This window comes from Ictidomys tridecemlineatus, chromosome 6, assembly GCF_052094955.1.
Source record: "Ictidomys tridecemlineatus isolate mIctTri1 chromosome 6, mIctTri1.hap1, whole genome shotgun sequence".
NCBI classification, from domain to species: Eukaryota; Metazoa; Chordata; class Mammalia; order Rodentia; family Sciuridae; genus Ictidomys; species Ictidomys tridecemlineatus.
Window position 1 is genome coordinate 166365661 of NC_135482.1, and position 27601 is coordinate 166393261.

Genomic DNA, 27601 nt, shown 5'->3' on the forward strand with positions numbered 1-27601 from the left:
ATTTTTAACATTCACTGGCATTAATTTTAGTTGGATTTGATAGACTGGCATGCTGTTATTAATATGGTTATTATATTAATTTCTCAGCTAACTTGTAGTAATTTTCTGTTTAGACCTGTAAAAATATAATTATAGTATGTATTTCCAAAAGCACTCTCTGAGGAAATATAAATATGTATTTTTCAAGGTGACTGATAATCATGCTTAAATATAATCATAGCCCGCAAAGTAACCATTTGTGGGGCCATCCATATTACCTAAAAAACATATTTAACTAGGAAAATTAACTGACCTGCTGCAAGTATTAAATATTACTATGTGACTCTGCATTTTATTTGTGTATTTTAAAGTCCATAGGGTATAAAAGATTCACAAACTGGGCAATTACCTAGCACTACCATTGTCAGCTTCAAGAAGATATCTCACTTTCTGACTTTCAAAAAATGGCTGTCAGAAAGGTTTCCCTGAATCTCAAAAATGATAAGATCACAGAATCTGAATTAAGAACATGCCACTGGCGCATATATATATATATTTATACACACACACACACACACACACACACACACACACACACTTGTAATTAATCTAGTTTTATTGACATAAAAATCATGTAACATAAAATTTACTATTTCAAAAGAAAAATTTAGTGGTATTTAATATATACTATGTTATACAGTCACTATCACTAATTCCAGAACATTTCTATCACCTCAAAAAGTACCTTTTAGCAGTCATTCATAATCTCCTCCTCTCCCTATCCCTGGAAACTGCTAATCTACTTTACATCTCAACAGACTGGCCTATTCTGGATGCTTCATACAAACAGGAGTCAGTGCAGCCTCATCTGTCTGGCTTCTTTCAATTACCATGATGCTTTCAAGATTTCATCCACATATCATCAGTACTTCATTGTTTTTTATTGATTAATAATGCCTCATTTTGCGGATTTATCACATTTTGTTTGTCCTCTGATTAACTGAAGGATACTTGGGTTGTTTCCACTTTTTGGTGATTATAAATGCTGCTATAAATGTTTGTGTACACATTGGTTTCCAATTCTCCTATCAATACTGAACACACCGTGTTGCTAACTAAGTTCTGATGTTCGGTAGGTTAGGTGTATTATATGGTGACTCTGTAACTTTTTGAGGAACCTCAAACTGTTTTCCACACCAACTGCACCATTTTACATTCCCTTCTGCCATGTATGAGGGTATTGATTTCTCCACATCCACACCAAGTTGTTACTGTCCTTTTAAGATTAATATTGTAATCAGCCCAGTCTGTGTGAAGCGGTACCACATTGTGGTTTTTATTTGGATTTCCCTAATGACGAATAATGTCAAACTTCTTATTTTCTTATTAGCTATTTGTATATCTTATTTGTAGAAATATCTATTCTAATCCTTTGAATATTTAAAAATACAGTTGTCTTTTTAAAATTGAGTTGTAAGCTATATTTTTAAGATACTAATTTCAGATACTAGACCACTACCTATATATGATTTGCAAATATTTTCTTCCACTGTGTGGGCTCCTTTTTCATTTTTTCAATAGTGATCTTTACTGAACATACTTTAAAACTTAAAATTGTCCTCTCCCCATCTTTTGGATGTCTATACTTTTGACATCATTAAAAAAAAACTTGCCAAATGTAAGGCCACAAAGATATATAGCTATATTTTCTTCTGAAAGTTTTAGTCTCAGTGCTTATATTTAGAACTGTCATCTATTTTGACTTCATTTTTTTAATACAATGTAACATGGGGTGGATTTACAGTTGTTACAACTCCATTTGCCAAATAGATTATTCTTTCCCCACTGAATGGTCCTAGAAACCCTGTTAAAACAAACAAAAATAAACAAACAAAATAACAAAAACAAATTAAGCATAGCATAGATGCATGGGTTTATTTCTAAACTCTAAATTTTATTCTACTGAACTACAGTTGGTCCCCAACTTTCAACAGCTAAACTTATGATTTTTCAACTTTAAGACAGTAGGAAAGTGGTTATGTATTCAGTAAAAACTGTAATTCAAAATTTGGGATTTTGATTTTTTTTCTCCTCTTTGTCAATGTTGGACAGGAACAGTGAGCTGCAACTCCCAGTCAGTCACATGATTCTGAGAGGAGAGTGAACAACCAATATTCTACAGCACACTGTGTTGCTAACTAAGTTCTGATGCTATGTAGGCTAGGTTATTAAATGCATTTTTTACTTAATGATATTTTCAACTTACATTAGTCTTATCAGGACGTGGTCCTACGGTAAGTTGAAGAGCATCTTTATGTATCCATCCTCATGCTGGTATGACACTTTTAATTATGGTGGCATTGTAACAGGTTTTTAAGTTTTAAATCCTATTAAGCAGTCCTCTGTTATTTCTATACAAATTTTAGGGTCAGCTTGGTCATTTCTGAAAGAAAAAAAGGTAGATGGAATTTTCATAGGGATTATGTTGCATCTATAGATCAATTTGGTGAGTACTGGCATCTTAAGTCTTCTAATCCACATTACTTAGGCATTTTCCATTTACTTAGGTCATCCTTGATTTAATAAGGTTATACTTATGCCACATCAAAATAGTCCAAAATGCAAACTATGACCTATGTAGCAAATCTAAGTATTACCCTGCTTGTCTTTGACTAGTTATCTCAGATTTGCTATATATATATATATATATATTTTTTTTTTTGGATAAAGATTCAGGAATACTTAACAACTGAATCACATTACTCGTCTTTTTAAATTTTTAGACAGGATCTTTCTAAATTGCTGAGGCTGGCTTTAACTTGTGATCCTTCTGCCTCTGCCTTCTGAGCTGTTCGGATTATAGGCATGCGCTCCAATGTTCAGCTGTTATATATATATATATATATCACACACACACACACACACACACACACACTCTTAAATTTTTTTTAGTTGTAGATGGTCACAATACCTTTATTTGTTTCTTTGTTTGTTTTTTTAATGTAGTGCCGGGGATCAAACCCAGTGCCTTACACGCGCTAGGCAAGCACTCTACTACTTAGTCACGACCCCAGCCCTTGCCCTATATTTTTATTAATACCTTTTCCAAAAATAAATTAACAAGATATACAAAAGTATGGCAAAGAATGCTGCTCTAGAAATAGTTCAATATTGTACTTGAGAAAACCAGATAAAAAGAAAAATACATTTTTCCTTAGGAAAAAAAAGGAATTCACTAATGGTATCAATTGTTTTTCATAGAACAAATAAAATATGTAAAAATTTAAGCTTTGGATTTGTATTATGCTTTATTTTTCACATATATCACATATATTTATTGTAGAGAAAATAATACAATTATATACTTTCACCAAAATGGATAATGTAATTCTTTTGCTCCAAAACAATTCATATTGGTTTGAACACCAAATTTGTCTTTGGTTATATTTAGGACCCACACTATATGACAAATGCTATCTTTAAATACTAGACTAACATGTAGCTCAGGATACCTACACATCTAAAACTCAGCAAAGTGATGAGCTCTACTTTGAATTCCATCCAGGGTATTCAGAGTAGACTCCAACCTATTTAAATTACTTTCTTTGTTCTCCCTTTTAGCTGAGTATATATTTAAAATGACATTAAAAAGTATATAACCATTTATGTGCTATGTGTGAAAGTAAAGCAGAAATGAGACTATTGCTATATATACCAGCAGCACAATCGACTGTTATTTTCCTCTCTCTCAACACCCATTTAGAATAGTAATTTGGGGAACAAATATTCAATAAAACTATTTAGTCTACATACTCACATTAATAACAAGAATGCAAAGAAATCTTCAGGTAACGATGCATTTACTATAACTAATGATAGTTTTAACAAAATTTGGTGTTAATTTAGAATTAGTCTTTTTAAAACTATCCTTAAACCTTTCATATTACTTTTTCCCATAGATTTTATGTTCCAGAATAAAGAGGAAATTGCAGAGATGGAGAGGTAGTTAACAAAGAAAAGAATAACTTTATCCAGAAAGAAGATGCATACAATACTAACAAAGGTCAATATCTAGTTACTTCCATACAATTGAAAATGGAAAAAAATTACTGGGACCTATACAATCTTATGGTACAAAGAAATGTGTAACTCAGAAATTTCAAAGATAAATAGATGGAAAAACAAAACAACCTTCAATATTTTAGGGAAGTGATATTTTGCTAACACAACCAAGGAAGACAATCAGGAGAGCAGTGTCTGCACTTGCTGAGGCGACCGGTGCAGAATGCTCTCTGGATCTTTGTATTCATTGACTGGATTCATCACGGCTGCATACACTTCACCATAGGCTCTGCAGATCAATTCTGTAGACTGTTTTACAATTTGCTCTCTGTGGACAAGCAAACAAAACATGAACACGTGATCTCTAGGAATTATACAGAAACTTCCTATTTGAATCAACGCATTTCCACATTTACCAAACCTCCACTACTACTTAAAAATCATTGCACAACTACAGGTTATTTTCTTGGTTTGGGAATAAAAGATATTTTAAAATATTTATCATTTATTAAAGTCTTTCTCATTGCTATGTAGGTTCCAGAGGGCAGGGACTGTGTTTTATTCAGTGCTCTATCTTTAGGGAAATAACAGTGTCAGGCTATACTGATGCTTCTCTGTTTATGACCATATTACACTCAATAAACCTACTGTGAATTGAAAATATCATTTATCAAAAATGCACTTAAGGTAGGATGACCTATTGAACCTCCTATCTTAAACATGCTCAGATCACTTAATATCAGCCTGCAGTTGGAGCCAAATCATCTCACACAGGCCTATTCTATAGTATAGTACTGAATATTTCAAGCAATGTACACTACACTATAGTGGACAACTGTATTCAGCTGTTTACTCTCACAATCACGAGGCTGACTGGGAGCCGTAGCTCACTACTGCACAAAATCATGATTATACTACAGTGCATGTTGCTTGTCTAGGAAAAGATCAAAATTCAAAACTTCTACTGAAAATGTAACACTTTTTGCAACAACATGAAGTTGAAAAATCCTAAGTCAAACCATTATAAGTCAAGGGCCATCTTAGTAGACAGTTAAACAAGAAATGAATTGTGACCTCCATCAATGTATTGATTTTGCAAAAGTGACTACTAATACATTAACCTTAAAGAAATAAGTTTGTAATTACTTATCAAAGCTTTTATGTCTCAGAAAAACTGACAGTAAACTGACATTTCACCTGGAGGCCCTGTGCTAAGACCACATCTCCTAGGCTCCTCCACAAGGTCTGGATATCATCACCAGGCTAATTATGACACTTGCCTGGAACAAACTGCAGCATTCTCACACGGCTCTAAAAAAGCACCTGGAAGAACAACAGATGCAGCCTTGCAATGTTTTTAAAAATCATCATGCTAGAGAAGAGCACTGGGTTTTCTAAATCTGCCATCACCTCCCTCCATATTGTTGTGACACCTTCTTTTTTCCCCAGCTGCTTGAACTATTCATGCATCACTATTCCTGGTCCTGAGAATGCCAATTTCCCGATTTTTACAAAAACTACATTAAAAATATGCTTTTCAAGCTTTATAACTACTTTTTTTGTAATGTATTTCTGTTAATGGCATCACTGAGTCCCATCATCTCTTGCTTAGAGGACTGAGAACATTCTTACTTGGTCTTCCCCTTTCCCGTCTTTCGCATACTCAGTCCTTTGTAAGTACTGCTGTTAGATACACCTTTCTGAAGCAGACTTTTAATCAAGTCTCTCCTTTACCCGCTGTCTTTGAGGAGCTTTGGTGGCTTCAGAGAAATCAACATTCCCCCCTCAAGTACTTTCTGGATCACTTCTCTCAGTTGGAGTCCAATGCAGCTCCTCACTGCTCTCTTTGCCCTGAGCTTGGGGACTTCAGTTCTTGTACTCACTCCTCCATTTGCCTGATATACATTTGATAACCATTTTGCCTCCAACTACTTTAAATGTCCTAATGTTCTGTAAAAATGTACTCTCATCCATGAAGTCTCTGATCTGCAGAGCTAGAAACAATCATTTCCTTTTTGAAACACCCATGGCATTTTCTTTGTTCCTCTTATGGCATTTACCACTCCTTAAACTTTAAGTTTCTACATTTTCTTGATTCTCAGATCCTAATTGCTTTATGCTGAGGGAGGGGAGAGTTCCATATCAAATCTATATACCAACTACAAAAGAGCTCAATCTTAAAATGTCAAAATATACTTTTAAAAACATCTGAAACCATACAAATATAAGATATTCATACCTCAGCTATCCTGCAAAACTTCAAGTAACTGGATATTGTTCATATTCTTATGTTCCCTAAAAACCCAGGATACTGTAATTGCTCACTGAATGACTGAAGGAGAAAAATAACTTTTCATGAATTTAAGTAGCCCTACTTCTGGGTCGTTGAGCCATCATTCTTTCTCATAAATACTGGGTTAATGGCTATTTCTGGCCGAGCTTTCTCTCCACATAGTCGAGTATACTAGGTGATCAGACTAATGTAACAGTGATGGTGGTAATAACAAACTGTGTTGTCATATAAGTCAATGCCAAGAAATCACAATCAACAAAACATATTCTTTAAGTTGTTTTCCTGGGAACTATATTCTTTTTGATAATAATAGACCAAATAATATATTTGATGGCTATCTGAGGAATATATATTCATGGCCTCGGACATAAATAGATGGGTGGAATGGGGAGGGAAGTTCACCTACGATCTTGGATCATCAGTACCTCATTCTGATGAGATCCTATATCCTTAGCAACTAAAATTTTATTTAAAACTAAAGCAACTTGACATTTTCCATATATTGCTGAAGCTTCCAAAATTAGAGTAGGTAGAAAAAAGATGCACTTAGTAAGTTCTCTGAGAAAAGTGGACTGATATTAGGGTCTGTCCCACCTTTCTGCTAGAGGGGATAAAGGTAGGATCTGGTTTGGAATTCTACTTAACCAGATGAGACTCCAAGATGTTTTGTGATCTACTGACTGCAGATCTTTCGTATAATTAACTGAACTAACAATGAATGCAACAAATGATGTAAGATTAGTTCTAATAAATTAATAGTTGAAAAATACTATAAACTGGTTTTGAAACAACTGTCAGATATAATATACATTTGATAACCATTTTGTAACAAGGCAGATACTCGATTTTAGAAAAACTGTTTTTAGTTCTTTACTTAGAGCAATATGACAGATTTGAGGGGCTATCATGGCATTCATTACACCTCATACTTGAAAAATCTATACTTAATCTGAATACAGGGTATATTTGCTAGTATATAAACATACAGAAATAAGGCTGTTGTTTTTCTATTGGTGCATGTTCATTATACAGATAGTGGCTTTCGTTGTGGTATATCTGTACATGCTTATAACATAGTTTGATCAACTGGATTCCCTAACATATCTCCTTACTCTCCACTCCCCTTCTTCATTGAAGACATGAAGATAGGCCTCCCACCTCCAGCTTCCATATATGAGAGAAGACATGTGACACTTGTCTGGCTTGCTGCACTTAACATGATGATCTTCAGTAATATCTATTTGTTCCTGCAAATGTTCTAATTTCATTCTTTTTTATGACTGAATAATACTCATTTGTATATATTTATATACATTTTCTTTATTTCTTTTTAATTGAAGTTAAAAATCAGAATAAGGTATGAATATTAAATAAACTTTAAAAATTGAGACAAACTGATAAATTAGAATTATTGAAAACTCTGCTGTAAATTTTAAATTTTATTTTCTAATCCTAACAATGAAAAAATTTACATATATTAATTCAGTTATAACTTAAAGCACATTTTTGTTTCTAAGATAAATTAGCTAAAAATGTCTACAATTCACAATGTAGCTGAAAAACCATAAGTCTGCAATACAGAAAAACAGAATAAAGCAATATTGCTAAAACAAAGATAAATAAAACCACACCAATAAAACCAAGCAAGACTTTTTGAATGTTGGTATTTGGTGGAATAGGGCTTCTTCAGTAAAGAGACTAAAAATGAACACAGATATGCTGTGGAAGATGAAAAGTTAGCAAAGCTGGTGAAGAAAAGAAGTCTTTCATGAAGTCAGAAAAAAAAAAAAAAGGAAGCAAAAGAAACTTCCCTCTGCCCAGTCAGCTTGCTAAAGCCAACCAGATAGAGACGAGGGAAAGGGAGATTCTCTGAAGTGAATCCACGTCAAATTCAAAGTGTAAACAGCAAGAGCTCTGACTAATAGTGTGATTCCACAGTTCTGAACAAAACAGGGTTCATTCATCACCCCCAAAGTCAGGGAGAGGTCCATCTAACACAGTGCAACAGAATGGCACAGTGAAGGAACTGCTGTCAGAAGACTTAAGTGAAGCTCCACCACTATTGTTGCCTTTAATTCCAGGATTAATCCCTCTACTGTGAAGTACTAACTAGACAATATTATAAGACACTTTCAGCTTTTAAATTATACTATTCAATTGAAAAATAAGAGCATTTTAATGAACTCCTGTTTAAAAAGAAATTTCTATGTGTCTATTTACCTACACATGTATAGACATTATTTTGAGGGATTGGGTTTGCTAAATGATGATATGATAGATAGGTAGGTAGGTAGACAAATGACCAATAGATGCTTACATATACTTTTAAGGTAAAGGATAAACTACATTATAATTACTTCTAAAAATAAAAAGGAAGGAATAGTAAAATAGAAAGTAAAAAATAGAGAATAAAACCATTTTAGAATTACAGAAACATACTTTTATATATGAGTAACTGATATTTTAAATTTTCAAAAGTTATACTTGTCCTGGATAGATTGTTAAACCATCCAGAGGCCAATAGAGCACCATTTAATAAATTAATCCATCATATTGTCTGCTTTTCTTCCTTGGACCAAATTATTTTTCTAATCACTAATATCATATATGAAATACAGGGTTTCAAATAATGGTGTCAATATAGTGACAGATAATTAATTATCAAAATGGAAAGGTTTTAGGTATTCTGTAACTAAATCTAAAACAACCAAATCATCAACGGTGCAGACACATACTTCTGGAACTTGGAACGTCCTTATCTACTGATCACTATAGGAAATGCAATTTTCTTATCAGCAGAGTATGCAGGCACTGATTCTAACAGAGAAATAATCCACCTGCATATTGAACAATCACAGTCAAGCCATAGTTAGTAGATGAAGAGTATGTTTTGAATTGTTACATGCTAGAATCGTAGTCCTGTTTTTTTATGAGGCCAAAAGATATCTATCACAAGGGGTAGACATTTTATTTTAATATAAGCTGTGATCATTTATAAAGTTAGACCATTAGTTTTTGGGACTAATTTATTAAATGGTGCTCTACTGGCCTCTGGATGGTTTAATAATCTATCCAGGAGAAGTATAATTTTTGAAAATTTAAAATATAATCTTTATACAAATAAAGAATGAATACAAGTAAAAATTCTAATAAATTATTAATGAAAAAACTACTATTGAAAATGTTAAAACTGTTAAGCTGATTCACAGGCCATTTTAAGGAATTCATCATTTATAGGCACTTAAAAAAGAAGGTTAGAATATAACAGTTTAGATAGAAAACAGTTTAATGTGTCACAGCACATTAACTGTACCTCGGGGGACATCTTTTCTACAAGACAGAATCTACAAATTAACATACCCCCATAGTTTGAGACCTTTGATGAACAGTGAACAGAATCAAACAAAGGCACATTCACTTAAACAAATAATCCTTCTGAACTTTGTTTACATTATTTCCAAATTTTGGAAACTCTTCAATTTGCTGCATTTAGGAAGCAATTTGCTGCACCAGTGTAGCATACAGCAAATATAATAATCATGTAGTTAATTTATTATCAGAAAAAAGAAAAAAGAATTGAAGGAGAAGATTAGCTTGCTACACAAATTTACAGAAGGGCAACATTTTTTAGTTACTTGTGCAATAGAATACTAAAATTGAGAAATTCTATTTGTCCAGGTACAAATGTCACAATGCTGTAACAACTTAGTGTTATATGTTTAAAAAAATTTAAATAATCATTTAAAACCATATGGAGAAATCTTTCTCATTTTAAAATATGTTCAAAGAAATTAAGTGTATTTTAAATATAAAGCACTGAGCTAAGAAATGAAGTGCTTACTTTCAGAATCAGTGAGCTTGTCATTAATCAGTACTTTAGAATTTTGGTTGCTATAACAACATGATACAACTTTCACCATTACCATAAACCCAGCAATTCTAAAAATAGTTTATTTCAACATTCAGGTTCTGTTATCACCAATTGAGCTTTATTACAGCACCATGTTTAATAGTGCAATCAAATGTATCACAGAAAAAAAGGTGTCAACAGTTCAAGATTGAAAATCTAAAATGATGACAATATACTTATGAATAACAGATTGTGTAAACATTTTCTCTTTATCACAATATAAACATTAAAAATGTCACAATGGGTCAGGTCAGTTTTTCACCCCAGGTCATCTGTCTCTCAAAACGAAATGTAGACATGTTTCATATGAGTCCTAGGAACATATCTCACATAAGTATTATTTATCACATATGCCACACATCTTTGAGCATCCTTTAAAAAAATAAAATGCTATCAACATCTTAGAAAGGGTTAACAAAAATATAGGATAGTCTAAATAGCTTACAAGCTCTATCAGAAGACTTCCAGCTTTGATAATAAATTCAGCAAAGTAGCAAGATACAATCAACACACAAAAATCACAATAGTTTTTCTATACACCAATAACGAATCTGCTGAAAAAGAAGTCAGGAAAACAATTCTATTCACAATACCATAAAAAAAAAAACAACCTAGGAATAAATCTTACCAATGAAAATTACAGAACACTGCAAAAAGAAACCGAAGAAGACACTAGAAGATGGAAAGATCTCCCTCATGGATAAGCAGAATAAACATTGTTAAAATGGCCATATTAACAAAAAAGATTTGCACATTCAATGCAACCCCCATCAAAAGACCAATGACATAATTTGCCATGAACAATACTTTATATACAGAGTTATGAAAAATTGTGCTGTGAATGGATAATTATGAATGTAATGCATTCCACTATTGTCATTTATGAAATAAATAAGACCAATGACATTCTTCATAGAACTAGAGAAACACAGTCCTGAAGTTCACATGGAAGAATAAAAGGCCCAGAATAGCCAAAGCAATTCTGAACAAAAAGTAATGCTGGAAGTATCACAAGGTCAAATGATACCACAGAGGTACAGTAACACAAACAGCATGGTACTAGCAAACAAGACAAAGCAGACACTCAGATCAATATAATAGAATAGAAGACACACAGACAAACCCATACAGATACAGTTATCTAATCCTTAAAAAAAAATGCTGCCAAAACACAATAGAGAAACGACAGCCTTTTAAACAAATGGTGCTGGGAAAGCTGAATATTCTTATATAGGAAAATGAAATTAGATCCCTCTCATCCCGAACAATAGTCAGCTCAAAATAAACTAAAACCTAGGACTTAGAAACTATACTACAGCTACAAGAAAACAAAGGGGCAACACTCCAACATACAGGCACAGGCAATGACTTCCTCAATAAGACTCCTAGAGCTCAGCAAATTATACCTAGAATTAATAAATGGAATGGCATCAAATTAAAAAAGCTTCTACAGAGCCAGACAAGTAGCACACACCTATAATCCCAGCAACTTGGGAGACCAAGGCAAGAGGATCACAAGTTCAAGGCCAGCCTCAGCAAGTTAGCAAGACCCTGTCACAAAAAAATAATGAGGGCTAGAGATGCAGCTCAGTGGCAAAGTTCCCTGAGTTCAATTTCTAGTATTACCCCCACTCCCTGCCCTCAAAGTTTCTGTATAGCAAAGGAAACAAATAAGAGCTTAAAGAGAGAGCCTACAGAAGGGAGAATATCTTTGCCACTCTTCCAACAAAGGATTAATATCCAGAATATATAAAAAATATTTTAAAAAATACCAAAAAAATTAAATTCATTAAATGGGCACTAAAGACATTTCTCAAAAGAATGGCCAACAAATATATGAAAATGTCCTCTACATCTTTAACAATAAGGAAAATGCAAATCAAACTACTCTGAGATTTCATTTCACCCAGTTGCAATGGCAATTATCAAGAATACAAATAATAATAAATGCTGATGAGGTAGTAGGGAAAAAAATACTTATATACCACTGGTGGGATTCTAAAATAGTACAACTTCTACCGATATCAGTACAGAAATATCATTTTATTTCTTAAAAGACTAGGAATGGAACCACCTGTAATCCAGCTATGCCACTCCTTGGTATTAATCCAAAATAATTAAGTCAACATACCATAGAGATACATGCATTCCAATATTTATAGCAGTGAAATTCACAACAGTCAAGTTATGAACCAGCCTAGGAGCCCCTCAACAGATGAATGGATGATAAAAATATGATATACATACACAATAGAGTTTTATTCAGTAATACATATACAATAGAGTTTTATTCAGTCACACTTCTTTGTAGACAAATATTGAATAAAATATTCAACAAAATATTACATGCAATATGGGAATTTTTGCTGTAGTTATGTTAAATTTATAGATTTCATCTGCTCCACTATTAAATTTTCCCATTTATGAACACAGTATGCCTATTTATTCAGATCTTCTCTAAAATTTTTCAACAAAGTTTTCTGGCTTCTTAATAAAATTTTATAGCTATGTTTGTGTGCTCATTCCTAGAAAACAATACTATGGCTATTACAATAAGGGCTTTTATTTTTCATTACTTGTTCTAACTAATTATTGTCAGTGTATATCAAATGTACTAATTTTTGTATACTAATTTTGAATCTGGCCAAGTAACAATTCTATTTCAGTTCTATTAGTTTATTAATTATTTGCTCCATTTTTTTGCTAAATATCTAAAACTAAATTTTTTTTTTCTTTTTAATAGTTAATGACCAACCTCATTATATTGACTACCCAAGGTAAAAAGATGTAATAGTCTGACATATCTTATTTTGAAGTTTAGTGAAAATGTTTCTAATATCTCCTCATTAAGGGTGATCGTCTGTGGGTATACTTGCAATGTTCCAACCTGGTTACATGATATTTTTTTCCAACTGGTATGTGTAATAAGGTTAAATTAAGATTTTTTTTCCTTTATATCCTTTGGCTTTGATATGGTTCCCTTTTAGTACAGTGGCATGTTTAGTTTATTATCTTCATTAAGGATTTTTTCAATATCTGAAAGGCTTTATACCAAAGATTTTTAGTATGATTTTTATTAATACAAAATATTCCCTTTGGGCCTTTTAATGATATTCACCCTGAATTCAATTTTGTCTGTGAATACTGCCTGCTACTCTTGCCTTATTTGGGGGCTACTTTGTTCTTAAATGGTTATTGCATGTTCTACCACAGAGCTTACACCTTTACCTTAGTAAAGATACTTTTGGTGAACATGTAATCAAGATTGACAGTGGAGATTTTTATTGTTGTTGTTTTTGCTTTTCAAAGATAATATTCCATTATTTTTTAGTTTGCAAAGAAAAGTCAGTGGTAGTATTTATCATTACTCCCTGCTCTCTTCCTCTGGCTACTCTTCAGATTTTTCTTTTTATCACTGGTTTTCAATAATTTAATTATGACATGCCTGGTATAGTTTTCTCTGTTGGGATTTATTTTGCTTTTTAGATATGCAGATTCATGCTTTCCATCATATTTGAAGAAAACTTTATTATTTTTTCAAAATGCTTTGTTTCAATCATAATGATTTTTTATTTTTTATATCATATCTATATGTAAGATTATTTAATATTTTTAAATTTTTTTATTTGTCCTTTTAGTTATATATGACAGTAGAATGTATTTTGACATCACAAATACATGACTTCCCATTTTTGTAGTTGTACACAATGTGGAGTTACACTGGTCATGCATTCATATGTTAACATAGGAAAGTATGTCCAATTCATTCCACTGTCTTTCCAATGCCCATTCCTCCCCTCTTAATATTATTTTACAATTTCTAAATTTAGATTTTCTAAATCATTCTGTGCTTCAGTTTTGATGTTTCTACTGTCCTCAAGTTAACTGATCTTTCCATCAAGACTGGCCAGCTGGTTCTCAAGCACATCTAGTAAAATTTTCATTTTAGATATTGTATTTTTCAAGTTTAAAATTCTCATTTTCTAAAATCCCTATTTATTCTCTCAATATAATATAATGTTTTCCTTTAAAATCTTGACCACATTTTTAATAGCTCCTTTAAACATCTGGTAATTCTGCAAGCATTATTTTTGGGTCTATTTTCTAGTTTTGCTTCTCCTTCTAAATATTTCTGATTGTATGCTTAGCATTCTGGAAGCTACACTGTTGACTGTATGTTGTCATCCTTCAGAATGCCTCATTTGTTCTCAAGGCAGTTAACTTAGTTAAAATTATCTTGGTCCTTTAGATACTTGTTTTTAAGCATTGTTAGTGTGAATCTAAAATACCGTTCACTGTAGGACTAAATCAGTCCTTGGACTCTCTGAGGTCTCCAAAGCATGGTCCAAGTTCTAGGTGCTTTTCTGCACATAGATTCCCTTCTCTGATATTTTCTTTTATTCCTTCCCTTTTTTCTTCCCAACTTGCTTTTTATCTGTTTATACGGGTACTCTTGATAGTGAATATAGGTAGTAGTTACCAAAAAAGGGAATTCTGTTTCTCTTATAACAAAAAGAAAATGGTTTCTTCATAGGTACATGCTTTATTTCTAACATATATTACAGAGAAAGAATCTTGAATAAAAAAGTTCTCAAGTCATATCTACCTTCTTACATATTCATTTTAGGTAGCATCTACATTTCCTTTATTTCTTGTCACCCATGGAAATCATTCTGATTCAATAAGCAAAGATTTATTGAGAACAGTTTATATATGCATAGTTGTGGTTTCTGCAATCCAAATTCTCTATTTTCATGCCACTACAAAGTGAATATGAGAGTTTGTCATTGAAAAAGAAGAGCTCCCTTTTAATTGATCCAAATAAAGAAAGAAGGAATTCTTTAAAATGATTTTTTCTTCCTAGTCTTTCCCTCATTATCTATACTGTCTTGCTTCCTGGCTATTTACATTTATTCATCAGTTTATTCTAAGGCTGAGGTGTTTAAACAAAATCTCCTTTGAAAGTCAGTCAAACTTTAGCAGAAAAGGGGAGAGAGAGTAATACGTGTTCCAAAGTACTGCAAAGATAGGGAAAAGTGAAGTTCAGAACACAGCATTAGCAAAACAGGCAGGATTTTAAAAGAATGCTTTACATTTCAAAGAATCAATTGACATATTAAATATGAACAGAAAGACCGGAATTAGGAATATAAAGACGTAAAATAACGTTTGCTTAAAAACAAATCATCATTTTAAAAAGGCTCAAAATTCAACTGAATAAAAGCTATCTCCTATTATTTCAAATACTTTATAAAGAATATCAAATATACAAATACTGTGCCTCTACAGTACCAGAAATAAGGATAAAAATTATTTGGGGGAATAAAAGGAATTGGCATCAACAGACAAAGGCAGAAACGCACAATTAGAATATCTGTTTGAATGCTGAATGCATAAAAAGTGCTATATATTTTCAAAGCAACCCTGAGTTAAAATAATTGGTCAAATTGGTAATGATTTCAGTTATCCTGAACAAAAATACATTCACAGATCATATTTACTTTTAAGGTACTTTACAAATGACATTTTACAATTTTTTTAAGGAAAACCTCATAATTTGAGCCATGGCATAATGGTGATTCTTTTATAGTCTTTTAGCTTTTTAAGTAGGTTATGTATAAAATGTTTTGGGATAATCAAATATAAAGTCACAAAAATATCATTAAATTCATTTACTCTTACATTCACCTATTAAAGGAATTTCCTAATTCCCTGTCTCAGAAAAATACAGTCCGTCCCACTCCTAGCCAATTCTTCTTAATGCTGAATCAACAGCTGCCTCCTTGCTCAGCTTACTGCTGTACTCCCTCCCTCCAGAACAACAGTTTTGGACCACATCTGGAACAACACCCTTTTGGATACTTGACATGTTCAGTAGTTATTTTCTAAATTTTTTAATATAAATATTTGCTTAAGGGCAGTGGTAGAGTGCTTGCCTAGCATACATAAGGCACAGGGTTCAAACCTCAGCACCACATAAAGATAAAATAAAGATATTGTGTCCACCTACAACTAAAAAATAAATGTTTAAAAAAATATACATATCTGCTTACATGTTTAATTGACCCACCAGACTATTAGCTCCATGAGGATAGAACAAATCAACTTTTGCCCTGTTAGTAAGAAAGCACTTAATGCACAGTTGTTCAAAGGAAAGAAAAGAATATATAGATAATTTTGCCTAATTTTCTACTTTGTGTTGACAATTTCATTAATTTCTTTCTTAAAATTAAGGAGGTCAGTAACTGATCTCTCAGTTACTTCAAAGTGTAATATTCTAATACTTTGGAATATTACATGGTTCTAATATTTTAACAAATGGTTCTTTGTCCTGAACCCATTCCTGATACAAATGGTGTCTGACTTTTGATGATTTGATATACTATTTTTCAATTCTACAGGGGTGAGAAAACAATACACATTCCATAGAAACTATACTGCAGATTTTGAATTTTGGTCTTTTCCTGGGCTAACAATACTCTAATTTGATGTTGGGCAGCAGCAGTGACTTGCAGCTCCCAGTCAGCAACAGGATCAAGAGGGAAAAGAACTGGCACTCCACACTGTGCAATGCTGCTAAGCTGCCATGGTCAGTGGTGGATTAAATGAGTTTTGACTTTTCATATTTTCAACTTAAGATGGGTTTATCAGTACATATTACTATCTTAAATTGAAGTATATATATTATATTGAACAATTTTGTAATACATTTTATAGAAAGCACTGTGGTTCAAAATGGTCTATAAAATAATCATCTGTATCACACAATAAATATATTGTTGATCTCCCATGACATATGCAACATTATTCTGACATGTTTGTACTCTTTAAATAGGTTATGTATAAAATCTTGGCATTATGGTTATATAGCTCCAATTATTATGAAAATAATTTAAAATCATAACTTAATTACAGTCATTTACTAATTAGAGATTTTGGAAAAATTTTGGCAAAGAATAAAAAAAAGGACAGTGTCAGGTCAGAACTCTTAGGTTGCTGAGGCCAGAGAAAAAGTAAAAAACTATACAGCAAAAGCAATTCTAAGCAGGAAGTGTGAATCAGGTGGTATAGAAATACCAGACTTCAAACTATATTACAGAGCAATAGTAACAAAAACAGCATGGTACTGGTACCAGAACAGGCGGGTGGACCAATGGTACAGAATAGAGGATACAGAGACTAATCCACAAAGTTACAACTATCTTATATTTGATAAAGGGGCTAAAAGCATGCAATGGAGGAAGGATAGCATCTTCAACAAATGGTGTTGGGAAAACTGGAAATCCATATGCAACAAAATGAAACTGAATCCCCTCCTCTCACCATGCACAAAAGTTAACTCAAAATGGATCAAGGACCTGGATATCAAATCAGAGACTCTGCATCTGATAGAAGAAAAAGTTGGTTCTGATCTACATATTGTGGGGTCGGGCTCCAAATTCCTTAACAGGACACCCATAGCACAAGAGTTAATAGCAAGAATCAACAAATGGGACTTACTTAAACTAAAAAGTTTTTTCACAGCAAGAGAAACAATAAGAGAAGTAAATAGGGAGCCTACATCATGGGAACAAATATTTACCCCTCACACTTCAGATAGAGCCCTAATATCCAGAGTATACAAAGAACTCAAAAAATTAGACAATAAGACAACAAATAACCCAATCAACAAATGGGCCAAGGACCTGAATAGACACTTCTCAGAGGAGGACATACAATCAATCAACAAGTACATGAAAAAATGCTCACCTTCTCTAGCAGTCAGAGAAATGCAAATCAAAACCACCCTAAGATACCATCTCACTCCAGTAAGATTGGCAGCCATTAGGAAGTCAAACAACAACAAGTGCTGGAGAGGATGTGGGGAAAAGGGTACTCTTGTACATTGCTGGTGGGACTGCAAATTGGTTCGACCAATTTGGAAAGCAGTATGGAGATTCCTGGGAAAGCTGGGAATGGAACCACCATTTGATCCAGCTATTGCCCTTCTCGGACTATTCCCTGAAGACCTTAAAAGAGCGTACTACAGGGATACTGCCACATCAATGTTCACAGCAGCACAATTCACAATAGTTAGACTGTGGAACCAACCCAGATGCCCTTCAATGGATGAATGGATTAAAAAAATGTGGCATTTATACACCATGGAGTATTACTCTGCATTAAAAAATGACAAAATCATGGAATTCACAGGGAAATGGATGGCACTAGAACAGATTATGCTTAAGCTAGCCAATCCCTAAAAAACAAATACCAAATGTCTTCTTTGATATAATGAGAGCAACTAAGAATAGAGCAGGGAGGAAGAGCAGGAAGAAAACATATACATTAAACAGAGACACGAGGTGGGAGGGAAAGGGAGAGAAAAGGGGAATTGCATGGAAATGGAAAGAGACTCTCATTGTTATAAAAAAAACTACATATAAGAGGTTGTGAGGGGAAAGGGGGGAAAAAAAACAAGGAGAGAAACGAATTACAGTAGACGGGATAAAAAGAGAAGATGGGGGGAGGGGGGATAGTAGAGGATAGGAAAGATAGCAGAATACAACAGTTACTAGTATGGCATTATGTAAAAATGTGTATGTGTAACCGATGTGATTCTGCAATCTGTATTTGGGGTAAAAATGGGAGTTCATAACTCACTTGAAACTAATGTTTGAAATATGATATGTCAAGAGCCTTGTAATGTTTTGAACAACCAATAAAAAAATAAATAAACATTACCTGCATAAAAACAAAACAAAACAAAACAAAACAAAAAAGTAAATCTCCTAGTGTTGAAAATAATTCTTTTCAAGAAAAGTGCTTGATGGTTAAAAATATGTGACTCTTTAGCAACTATAGACCAAAACCACTTACTTCACTGTAGCACTTAGGAGAAAGTTCAGCTGTGGCATTAGTAGGTTGTCTGGGGCTGACAGATAGCGATCAAACTGAACCTTGAAAGAGAAACACAAAACATAAAGTTCACTAATCAGCTTTCAAAACATTTCAAATAGAACAACTTATTTTACGAATTTAAGGATTAAATCTTAGGAAAAATCCCATATTCCAAATAACTAAATCTTTTTGTTTAAATGTATATTTCTTAAACATCTAACTAAAATTTTCTAAAACTGCCAACTTTTGATAGTCACTACTAGCAAAACCTCTTTTAAAACCCTGAACCTAAGTCATTCATTTAAATCACCCTCACCAAGTTTAACAAGAAGTAAAGTTACTCTGGTTCAAGTATATCTTCCATGCATCTACTGTATTTGTTAATCTGCTTGTTTGTCCATTCATTCAACTGGTATTTCTCAAGTACCTGCCATTAGTAAGGTCCTCTGCTAGCTAATGGGGATATAATAGTTAAGAGGATAATCCCTAGCTTCACAGAGCTTAGTGAGACAGATATTTAAAAATGAATAATATAAATACTACAAAATTACACACTGTGTTAAATACTACAATGGGAAAAACAAGGTAGCATAAGTATAAGTCAGGGATTGAGGTTTGTGGGTTTGGCAAAAGCCTCTCTAAGGAGAGGACATCTGAATTGAGAGTTTAGGATGAGCACAAGCTACATAAGTAGGGAGAGGGTTCATGGAGAGGGGACTGCATATGAGAAGGCATGAGAGGAGAAGGAAAATAGCTAGATATGTAGAGATCAGCTCACATAGGACTTGCACACTTTACATAAAAGCATTAGTAAGCCACCAAAGTTAAGTTAGGGTATAATGTGATGTACGTTTTACGGAACTAAATCAGGCATGGAGAGGAGAATGAATGGAAGACTGCGATAGCTGAAGCAAGGTGCCCAGTAGGCAGCTGTTGCAGCATTTTAGACTCAAGGGGCATCAAGGAGGAAAGCGCAGAGGCACTTGAGCGTTAGTGCAAAGTCGCCAGGATTTGGTTACTGATAACAGGAAGAGGGGCTTGACTCTCACATTCTGGATCTCTTAAGTAATTCACATTATTATCATAATACATAAATGCATTCTTCATCCATCTGTTTAGCTGTGTAACAGCTGTACTGCTTACTAGACCATGCTCATTTTCATGCCAATTCTTAACATAATGCATAGAAAATAGCAGACACTTGGTTAATGACTGCTAAAATGATAAATGGATAGATGTTCTTATTCCTCTCTAAGTTAAAAGCAGTTGGAGGAGAACCTGGGTCTGGCAAAGCAGGGTTAGTTTCGGATTTCCTGAAACTTCCCATTTGGAGGTAACGATCAGTAGATATAAAACCATAAATCACATAAGAAACTCAACCAAAACTTTGTTTCTTCTGAGACATATGCAACTTATTTTTCAGATCAATATCAGACATACAAAATTTTGAATGGGGTTTAAAAATATGTCATAGATTATGTTATGGACTGAATATGTGTCAGAAGGAGAAAAAGGGAGGAAACATACACTTACAAGTAATGTAACTAATCTTTGTTTATATATATATATAAACACATACACACATACACACATATATATATACATACACATACATACATATATATTCATTTTGTGGGAATAAAAATTTATGTGAAATTATTGACTTATGTGTTGAGTTTACATATAACCTTCTCAGAATCTTATGTCTTTTGTAATGAATCTAAGATTCGTTTTCACTAATTTTAAGTTGAGCTTTTTCCTTTGCAGTTTTATAGTGTTCATTGATCTAGTTTTATTTGACACATAAAGTTATAATTATTACCTCTATACATATTTATTTTTTAGGTGTAGATGGACACAACACAATACCTTTATTTTTACGTGGTGCTGAGGATCAAACCTGGGTCCCACCCAGCTAGGCAAGCGATCCACAGCTGACCACAATCCCAGTCCCTATTTTCATTACTTTTAACCAAAACCATTTGATACATAGTTATAATTATTACCTCTATACATTATGCGATGACATAATGTTCCTTATCTTTCCTATTAAGTGCTCTAAATTCTCAAGTATTAACATAGTCATCTGTGTTCTTTGTATTTGTTAGGTATTTTGTAAGCCTATCCCTTTATTTTCAGTTGTTTTTAGCTCTTCAGTTATTTTTAGGGTCAGTTATCTTAGTACTAAGTATTTTAAATACTTGGATAGGTGGCATAGTACAGTTGCTAAGCTCACTGGCTCTGCAGGCCAGCTTCCTGGGCTGAATGTGGTTAGCATGAGGACTAAGGAGTTAAAGCAGAAAAAAAAAAAAAGGCAGGTATGCTCAGTAAAGAATAAAGGCTGTTATTGTTCATTGCTATTATTATTACTATTAATAGTAGTACTATTTAAAGCTTTTAAAAGGGATCCTTTGTATAAGGAATAGGGTATATATACATGACTTCAAGTTAAAAGCACAAATGGTTATACATATATGCAAAATACATACTTAAGACAGAGAAACATGCTACAAAGAATGGTGCTCATGCAGAAAGGAAGGAACAAGCTCTTCACCTGAAAAGAAGTTAATAAAGTGGAGCTTCAGAAATTCTCATGCTCAAGAGTAATATTCTGTTTTAAAACTGAAATCCAATTTCAATTATCATCTCAGGGACAAGTCAAGAACTATAAACCAGGAACCATGGCAGTAGCAACTCTATGATATGTAGCCCCACTTCCTTATGTCTGTTAGTCTTGTTTCTTCATTAGGTTAGCAATAAAACTCTGAAAATGAAGAAATCCTAAATAGTAATGATGAAGCCATTAAAGTATGGTGAAATGTTACTGTAAATCACCCTCTTGGTTAATCTGATCAGTTAAAGAAATGTATGCTCATTTGGTGTTATTGGAACCAATGTGAAAACAATTCATCAAAACAACAAAATGATCATGCATAAGCAAATTATCAAATAGAAAAACTTTAGAAAAGCGTTTCTTAAAGCAATATAAGCTGAAATATTTTATTATGCACTTACCATTGCAGCCTTCAGTGCCACAGAATCTAGATTGGGCAAATTGGCTAAACAGCCCTATTTAACAAAAAAGCAGAAACAAGATATGAAAATGTGGATTTACACATTAATTCACTTAGGGAACATGGTACACTAGTGGGCTGCCTCAATTTAGGAAGTCATTTAGTTATTTCCGAAGAAGTATCATTTCTTCAACCTCAGTAAGAACAGTGACTGTGATTTTGAGGGAGTAAGAAGCACATAAGCTCATCAATAGTGAAAATATTATTTATTCATAAGCAAGAAAAAGAAGATGCTAGCAAGATGAGGCTGGAGAATTTCACTTTGATAATTTTAGAAAAGAAAGAAAGACAGCAGAATTGGTTTCTACTTCTATATTTCTACCGGGGCTGTATAACCATGTTATGCTGGTTCTAGAAACAAACTGCTTTCCTTTAAGGATTTGTTAAATTAAAAAGAAGACAACTACCATTTATACAGCAATCTCTGTATTAAATTAACTGATAAAAACAAATGACTTTGATAAATGAATATTCTCTGTACATCATATGATATTCGTAAAAACAAATGACTTTGATAAATGAATATTCTCTGTACATCATATGATATTCGTTTTTATATATTTTCATTACTTTTTTTAAAAAAAATATTTATTTTTTAGGTGTAGATGGACACAACACAATACCTTTATTTTTATGTGGTGCTGAGGATCAAACCCGGGTCCCCCCAGGCTAGGCAAGCGATCCACAGCTGACCACAATCCCAGTCCCTATTTTCATTACTTTTAACCAAAACCATTTGTAGTAGGAAGGACACTATTTGGGGGTAACCCACTCAGTCCGAGAACTATACATGAATCATCTCGATTTCAGAACAGTCCTATGAAACAGATACTATTTTTATTCCCAATCTGCAGTTGAGAAAACAGACACAGAGAGAAACTCACCTCCCCAGGAAAACACAGCTAATCAGTAGGAGAGCCAAGATTAAAGTCCAGAGGCCACACTCTACACTGACCTATTTCCTCAATTAAGAACACCAATGCTTACCTGTTCAGGTTTGTGTTGCTGTACGGTGTTATAGATGTAACTCAAGCCTACTCTAGTTAAAACATAAGATGCTTGCTCATTTATAAGTGTGTCCAAATGTGCTTCAATCTAAAATAAAACACAGTAGAAAGAAAACAATTTAAAAGAGGAATAGCACTGATGAGAGTAGAAGCAGACCACCCTGGAGGCTGAGGCTCATCACCAGGAACCTGTTTCCTGGAATGGCACTGACAGGAGCCTTCATACAGCGTCTCTAAAAAAGGCCTTTTCTTCTCCCAAAGAGGAAGTCCTCCTACAAAAGAAGAGAAAGTCTGACTCAAAAGGAGTGAACACCAAAGAAGATTCCAAGCCTACCCACTCACCAAAGAAAACGGTGCTTCTCAGCTCTTTTTAAGCTGGTAATTAGCAGAACACAAACAAAAAACACAACAACTGTGTCCACTAAAACACTTAGGAAGAGTTATGAGAAGATGAGGGCTCTGTATGCCTGACCTCCTGACCGTCAACTTGCTGGACTCACTCAACAAATCAAATCAACATCTGGAGAAGCCTGGAGGAAATCCCCCCAGCCTGAGGCAGTAAATCCTCCTGAGGATCCAGCAGATCTGTGACAAGCAGGGAGAGCTGAAGCCGAGTCCAAGATTTCAGGTTCAGAAACGGTCAAGAAGATGTGAGTGGCATGTGCTCCCCAGCTCTGTGCTATCTCTGGGGAAGCCACCTAATGCTACTGGGAGCAGAAGGCAATGATAGGAACACTCAATTCACCAGTGGCAGCATTTCCTAATAGGAAGATGCCTGGACTCTTCCTTCTACCTCATTGGGAAGCCCCCAGTTTTACCAGTTTGTTTACCAATGGTACAGACCACTCCCAACTCTGGTTATCTGCCACCATCGAAGTGCTTGCCTTGTTGAAGCAACTGCAATAGCTGTTCTCTTCCCCCTTACAACTTTCATTTATTTAAAGTTAATGCCCAGTGATGTATAATTAGAGCTCTTACTTACTGGACTTATTGGAAATCAAAGAAAAACAAAATGTGCAAATGTAAACCTTTAAAGAAAGTGAAAAAGAGAGTAGTTACTAACAAGAACCAAATAAGCGATCTGAAAGACACTAACACAGAACAAATATCAAAGAAATAGACTAAAGGGAAGAAATTTAAAGGAAATTGGAGAACACATCCTTAAGATTAAATCAATCAAGGGCAGAAGCTTTAGAATATAAAAAATAACATATAAAGAAGATTTAAGAAATAACAGAAAATTTTACTGACCAAAAGAACGGTTTAAGTTTCAAACTGAAATGGCTCTCTGAAGTCTAAGATGGAAAAAGAAAGACTTCTAAAAATATGGATAGACACAGCCTGGTCGTTTTACTTGAAACACTGGAAGATGCTAGAAAAGTCACTGGAAGAGCAGAAAAGTTACTAATAAGACAATTAATAGAAAAGGTCTGAAAACCAAGAATTCTTAGCCCAACAAAAAACCTTAAATTGGAGGACCCCAATAAACCAGGTCTTCCCTTAGTCACATTAACACAGCCCTTTCCCACGCTGAATCCGAGTGCTCTGTGTGACCAGCATTGGACATGGCACATTAAAAGCATGACCCAAGAACGAGCTTAACTGACACTTCCACATCACGGCTTGCTATCCACTCAAGGAGTCTGCTGGTGGATTCTGGGAGGGCAGTGAGGAAATGGCTCAGAGAGGCTTGAGAAAGAGGCATCTGAAATTTCTGCTGATAGAACAATTACTGAAAATGCCCCTATGGTAAGAAAGATTTGCCTGAGGAGATTTCTGGAGGAAAAGCTGAAATATATGTCAAAAGTCCAGATGACCATTTTATGGGGGAAAAAATAACCAAGGATCTAGGGAACATGAATAAATTAATACATTCAATAAATTAATAAGACAAAGAACTTTGTACCATGCAAAAAATGAGTATGGAACACTTAACCTGATACTGGTGATAAAGCAAGCTGATGAACACCTGAAATATTTGAATATCTTAAGAAGAGATTTAGACAACTTTCAGAGACTTGGATTTGAATCAGTGGCAAATACAGAAAAAAAAAGTGAAAATTTATAAAGAAAATGTTAGTAATTCCACAAAAAGCCAGAAAGTTACTGAAGATCGGGGGAAAAAAATATCACTCTTCATTACATGGCTCAGACATTAATGGTGTTTATAGTTGTAATAATTTAATGCAGTATAAGTCTAAATAAAAATTATAACTACATTTGAAGGATGGGAAAGCTCTCAGTATACCCAATTACTGTGTGTATATGTGTAAGCAAAGAAATAAATTTTTATCACTCAGAGTACACATTCAATACATTAAATCTATATTTTAAAAAATTAGTAAGTAGCAATACAAATATTCAGTTACAAATATAAATACCAAAAGAAGTAAATATAAGAACTGAAAGAGGTTGACCTTTTTAGAAGGAGAACAGAAGAAAGATGTTTGGGTGGAGAGGATGGTACACTTTCTTTTTATAACAAACTCTAGAATTACTTAACTCTAAACCATTAATATAGATAATTTTGAAATATTTCTTTTAAAAGAAGGAATTAGAAATTAGAAAATATCACAAATTTAGACCTAGCAAAACTCATTCCTCAGAAAAACTCAAAGTTTAACAAATGAATTTTTACTATAGATAATTAAGGTTTTTTTTTAACATTATACCTACCAATATCACTTCAAAATTGGAACTCATGTATTTGGTAAATTTTATAAATAGCTTTATTTTAGCCATCATACAGAATCCTAAGCAATACCATTTGGAGGAGGGGGGACTGGTAATAACAAATTGTAATGTTTTGCCTAACACTGGTTTACACACAGATAAAAATATATCTGTCCTCTGTAACACATTTTGCACTAGCTACAGAGATTGAAAAATATGGCATATTATTCACAGCTCAAAATCTGAGACTGCATATAGCAGTGAATAACTATTCAAATTATTCATATATTCTGCATGCTACCATGCTATACTATGGTCTGAACCAAGTATCACAACAATTTCATACTCTGGCTCCTCCAAAGCTGAAAACCAAAACACTGAACATGTGGTGTGTCTATGTAGCCATCCTTCCACCACACTATATCAAGGGATCATAGTAATTAGGTCACGTTGTCAGAACCAGTAGCTTAAAATGATCACAAGAGGAAAAATGGTTCCATCACGAGGAATACTCATTTTATAGCAAAATTTACCTGAAACTGTAGCATTTCCAGACGTCTATCAGTGAATTCAAATAGGGCTAATGTTGTCTTCATCATATATAGTGAATTAACCATGAAAGTGGCCATATCAGCTGTGCCCAAATTACTGGCTGACACAGTACACATCTGGAGGAGTGGATCCAATACACAAGACAAAACCTGCACATGAAAAACAAAATCAATTCTTTATTTCCTAATGAGTGATACATTCCTGGATTACTGGCATTTCAGAATTAATGCCAAACTAACTGGAAAGATGCCAACTTATAGAAGAACATGAAAAAGAGTAAATGATAATAACCATATAATTTTAAAAATGGGTATGAGTGAATAAATTCATTTAAAATAAAGATAGACAATAAAAAAGGGGTTATCTAAATATATGAGTTACAAATGCCAGCATTCAAACAGAATGTACAATAAAGGAGCAAAAAGCAAACACTAAAAATGAATTTATAAACCACCTGCACAAAGTCAGCTTGACGAGCATCCAATGGTATGACTGAAGAATCATGGGATGCCAAAACTTCACGCAGCAACATGAGTGTCTGATTGAGTGCAGCACTTGGTCCAAGATCAGGTGGTGGGAGTTCAACCTAAAATAAAAAATGTTTTACTCACTCCTTTTATCTTTCCACTAAATTTTTAGGTATACATGCCAGTTCATGATAAAAACAATACACGTACAAAATAAAAAATACTGGCTAACACATTTAGAAATCTATAATTTATCAGTAACTTATTTAGAACTATACTAATCAACAAAAAAAGCAACACAACTTTGGTCAGATTATCTCAGAATTTCATTTGAATTGAAGAATTATATTTAATGTTATTTGAAATGACCTTGCTTTTTGTTTGTATGCTTTTAGCCCACATCATAAGAAAAAACAGACTAGTGATATCCCAACTATAATAAAGTTGAGAAACATCACTCATTCTCAGGCCTAAATCTAAATGATCCGTCTAGTTATGTCCAGGTTAGGTGTCCAGGAATCAATTTTTCATCACATACTCCAGCAGAGTCAGGAGGCCAGTCCATGGGCCATACACATTGCAAATCACTTCACAAAAACAGTGCAACAATATCATTAATATCTGGGGCTCTGGAAATCAATTAAACAAACAATACACAGGATCAATGAAACAAAGAATTGGTTCTTTGTATAGATAAGCAAAAT

The 27601-nt window shown here is 33.6% G+C and overlaps 1 protein-coding gene across 10 annotated transcripts in view; it reads right to left on the reverse strand.

Moving 5' to 3' along the window:
• Cog6 (component of oligomeric golgi complex 6) overlaps window positions 1-27601 on the reverse strand; it is a 145410-nt gene that overhangs the window by 67805 nt on the left and 50004 nt on the right. For 9 of the 10 annotated variants that reach the window (XR_013423421.1, XR_013423422.1, XR_013423426.1 and 6 more), the window contains exons 14-18: window positions 26885-27016; window positions 26412-26579; window positions 23186-23293; window positions 22140-22193; window positions 19104-19183 (exon numbers count right to left, since the gene is read on the reverse strand). Coding sequence is in view for 2 of the 10 variants with exons in the window: in XM_078016086.1 (XP_077872212.1) it covers window positions 19104-19183; window positions 22140-22193; window positions 23186-23293; window positions 26412-26579; window positions 26885-27016 (542 nt within the window). In the remaining 8 variants the exon portion in view is untranslated. Of the gene's footprint in view, window positions 1-3268; window positions 4370-19103; window positions 19184-22139; window positions 22194-23185; window positions 23294-26411; window positions 26580-26884; window positions 27017-27601 lie in introns of those variants that run through there. The other variant, XM_078016085.1, reaches the window with a different exon arrangement.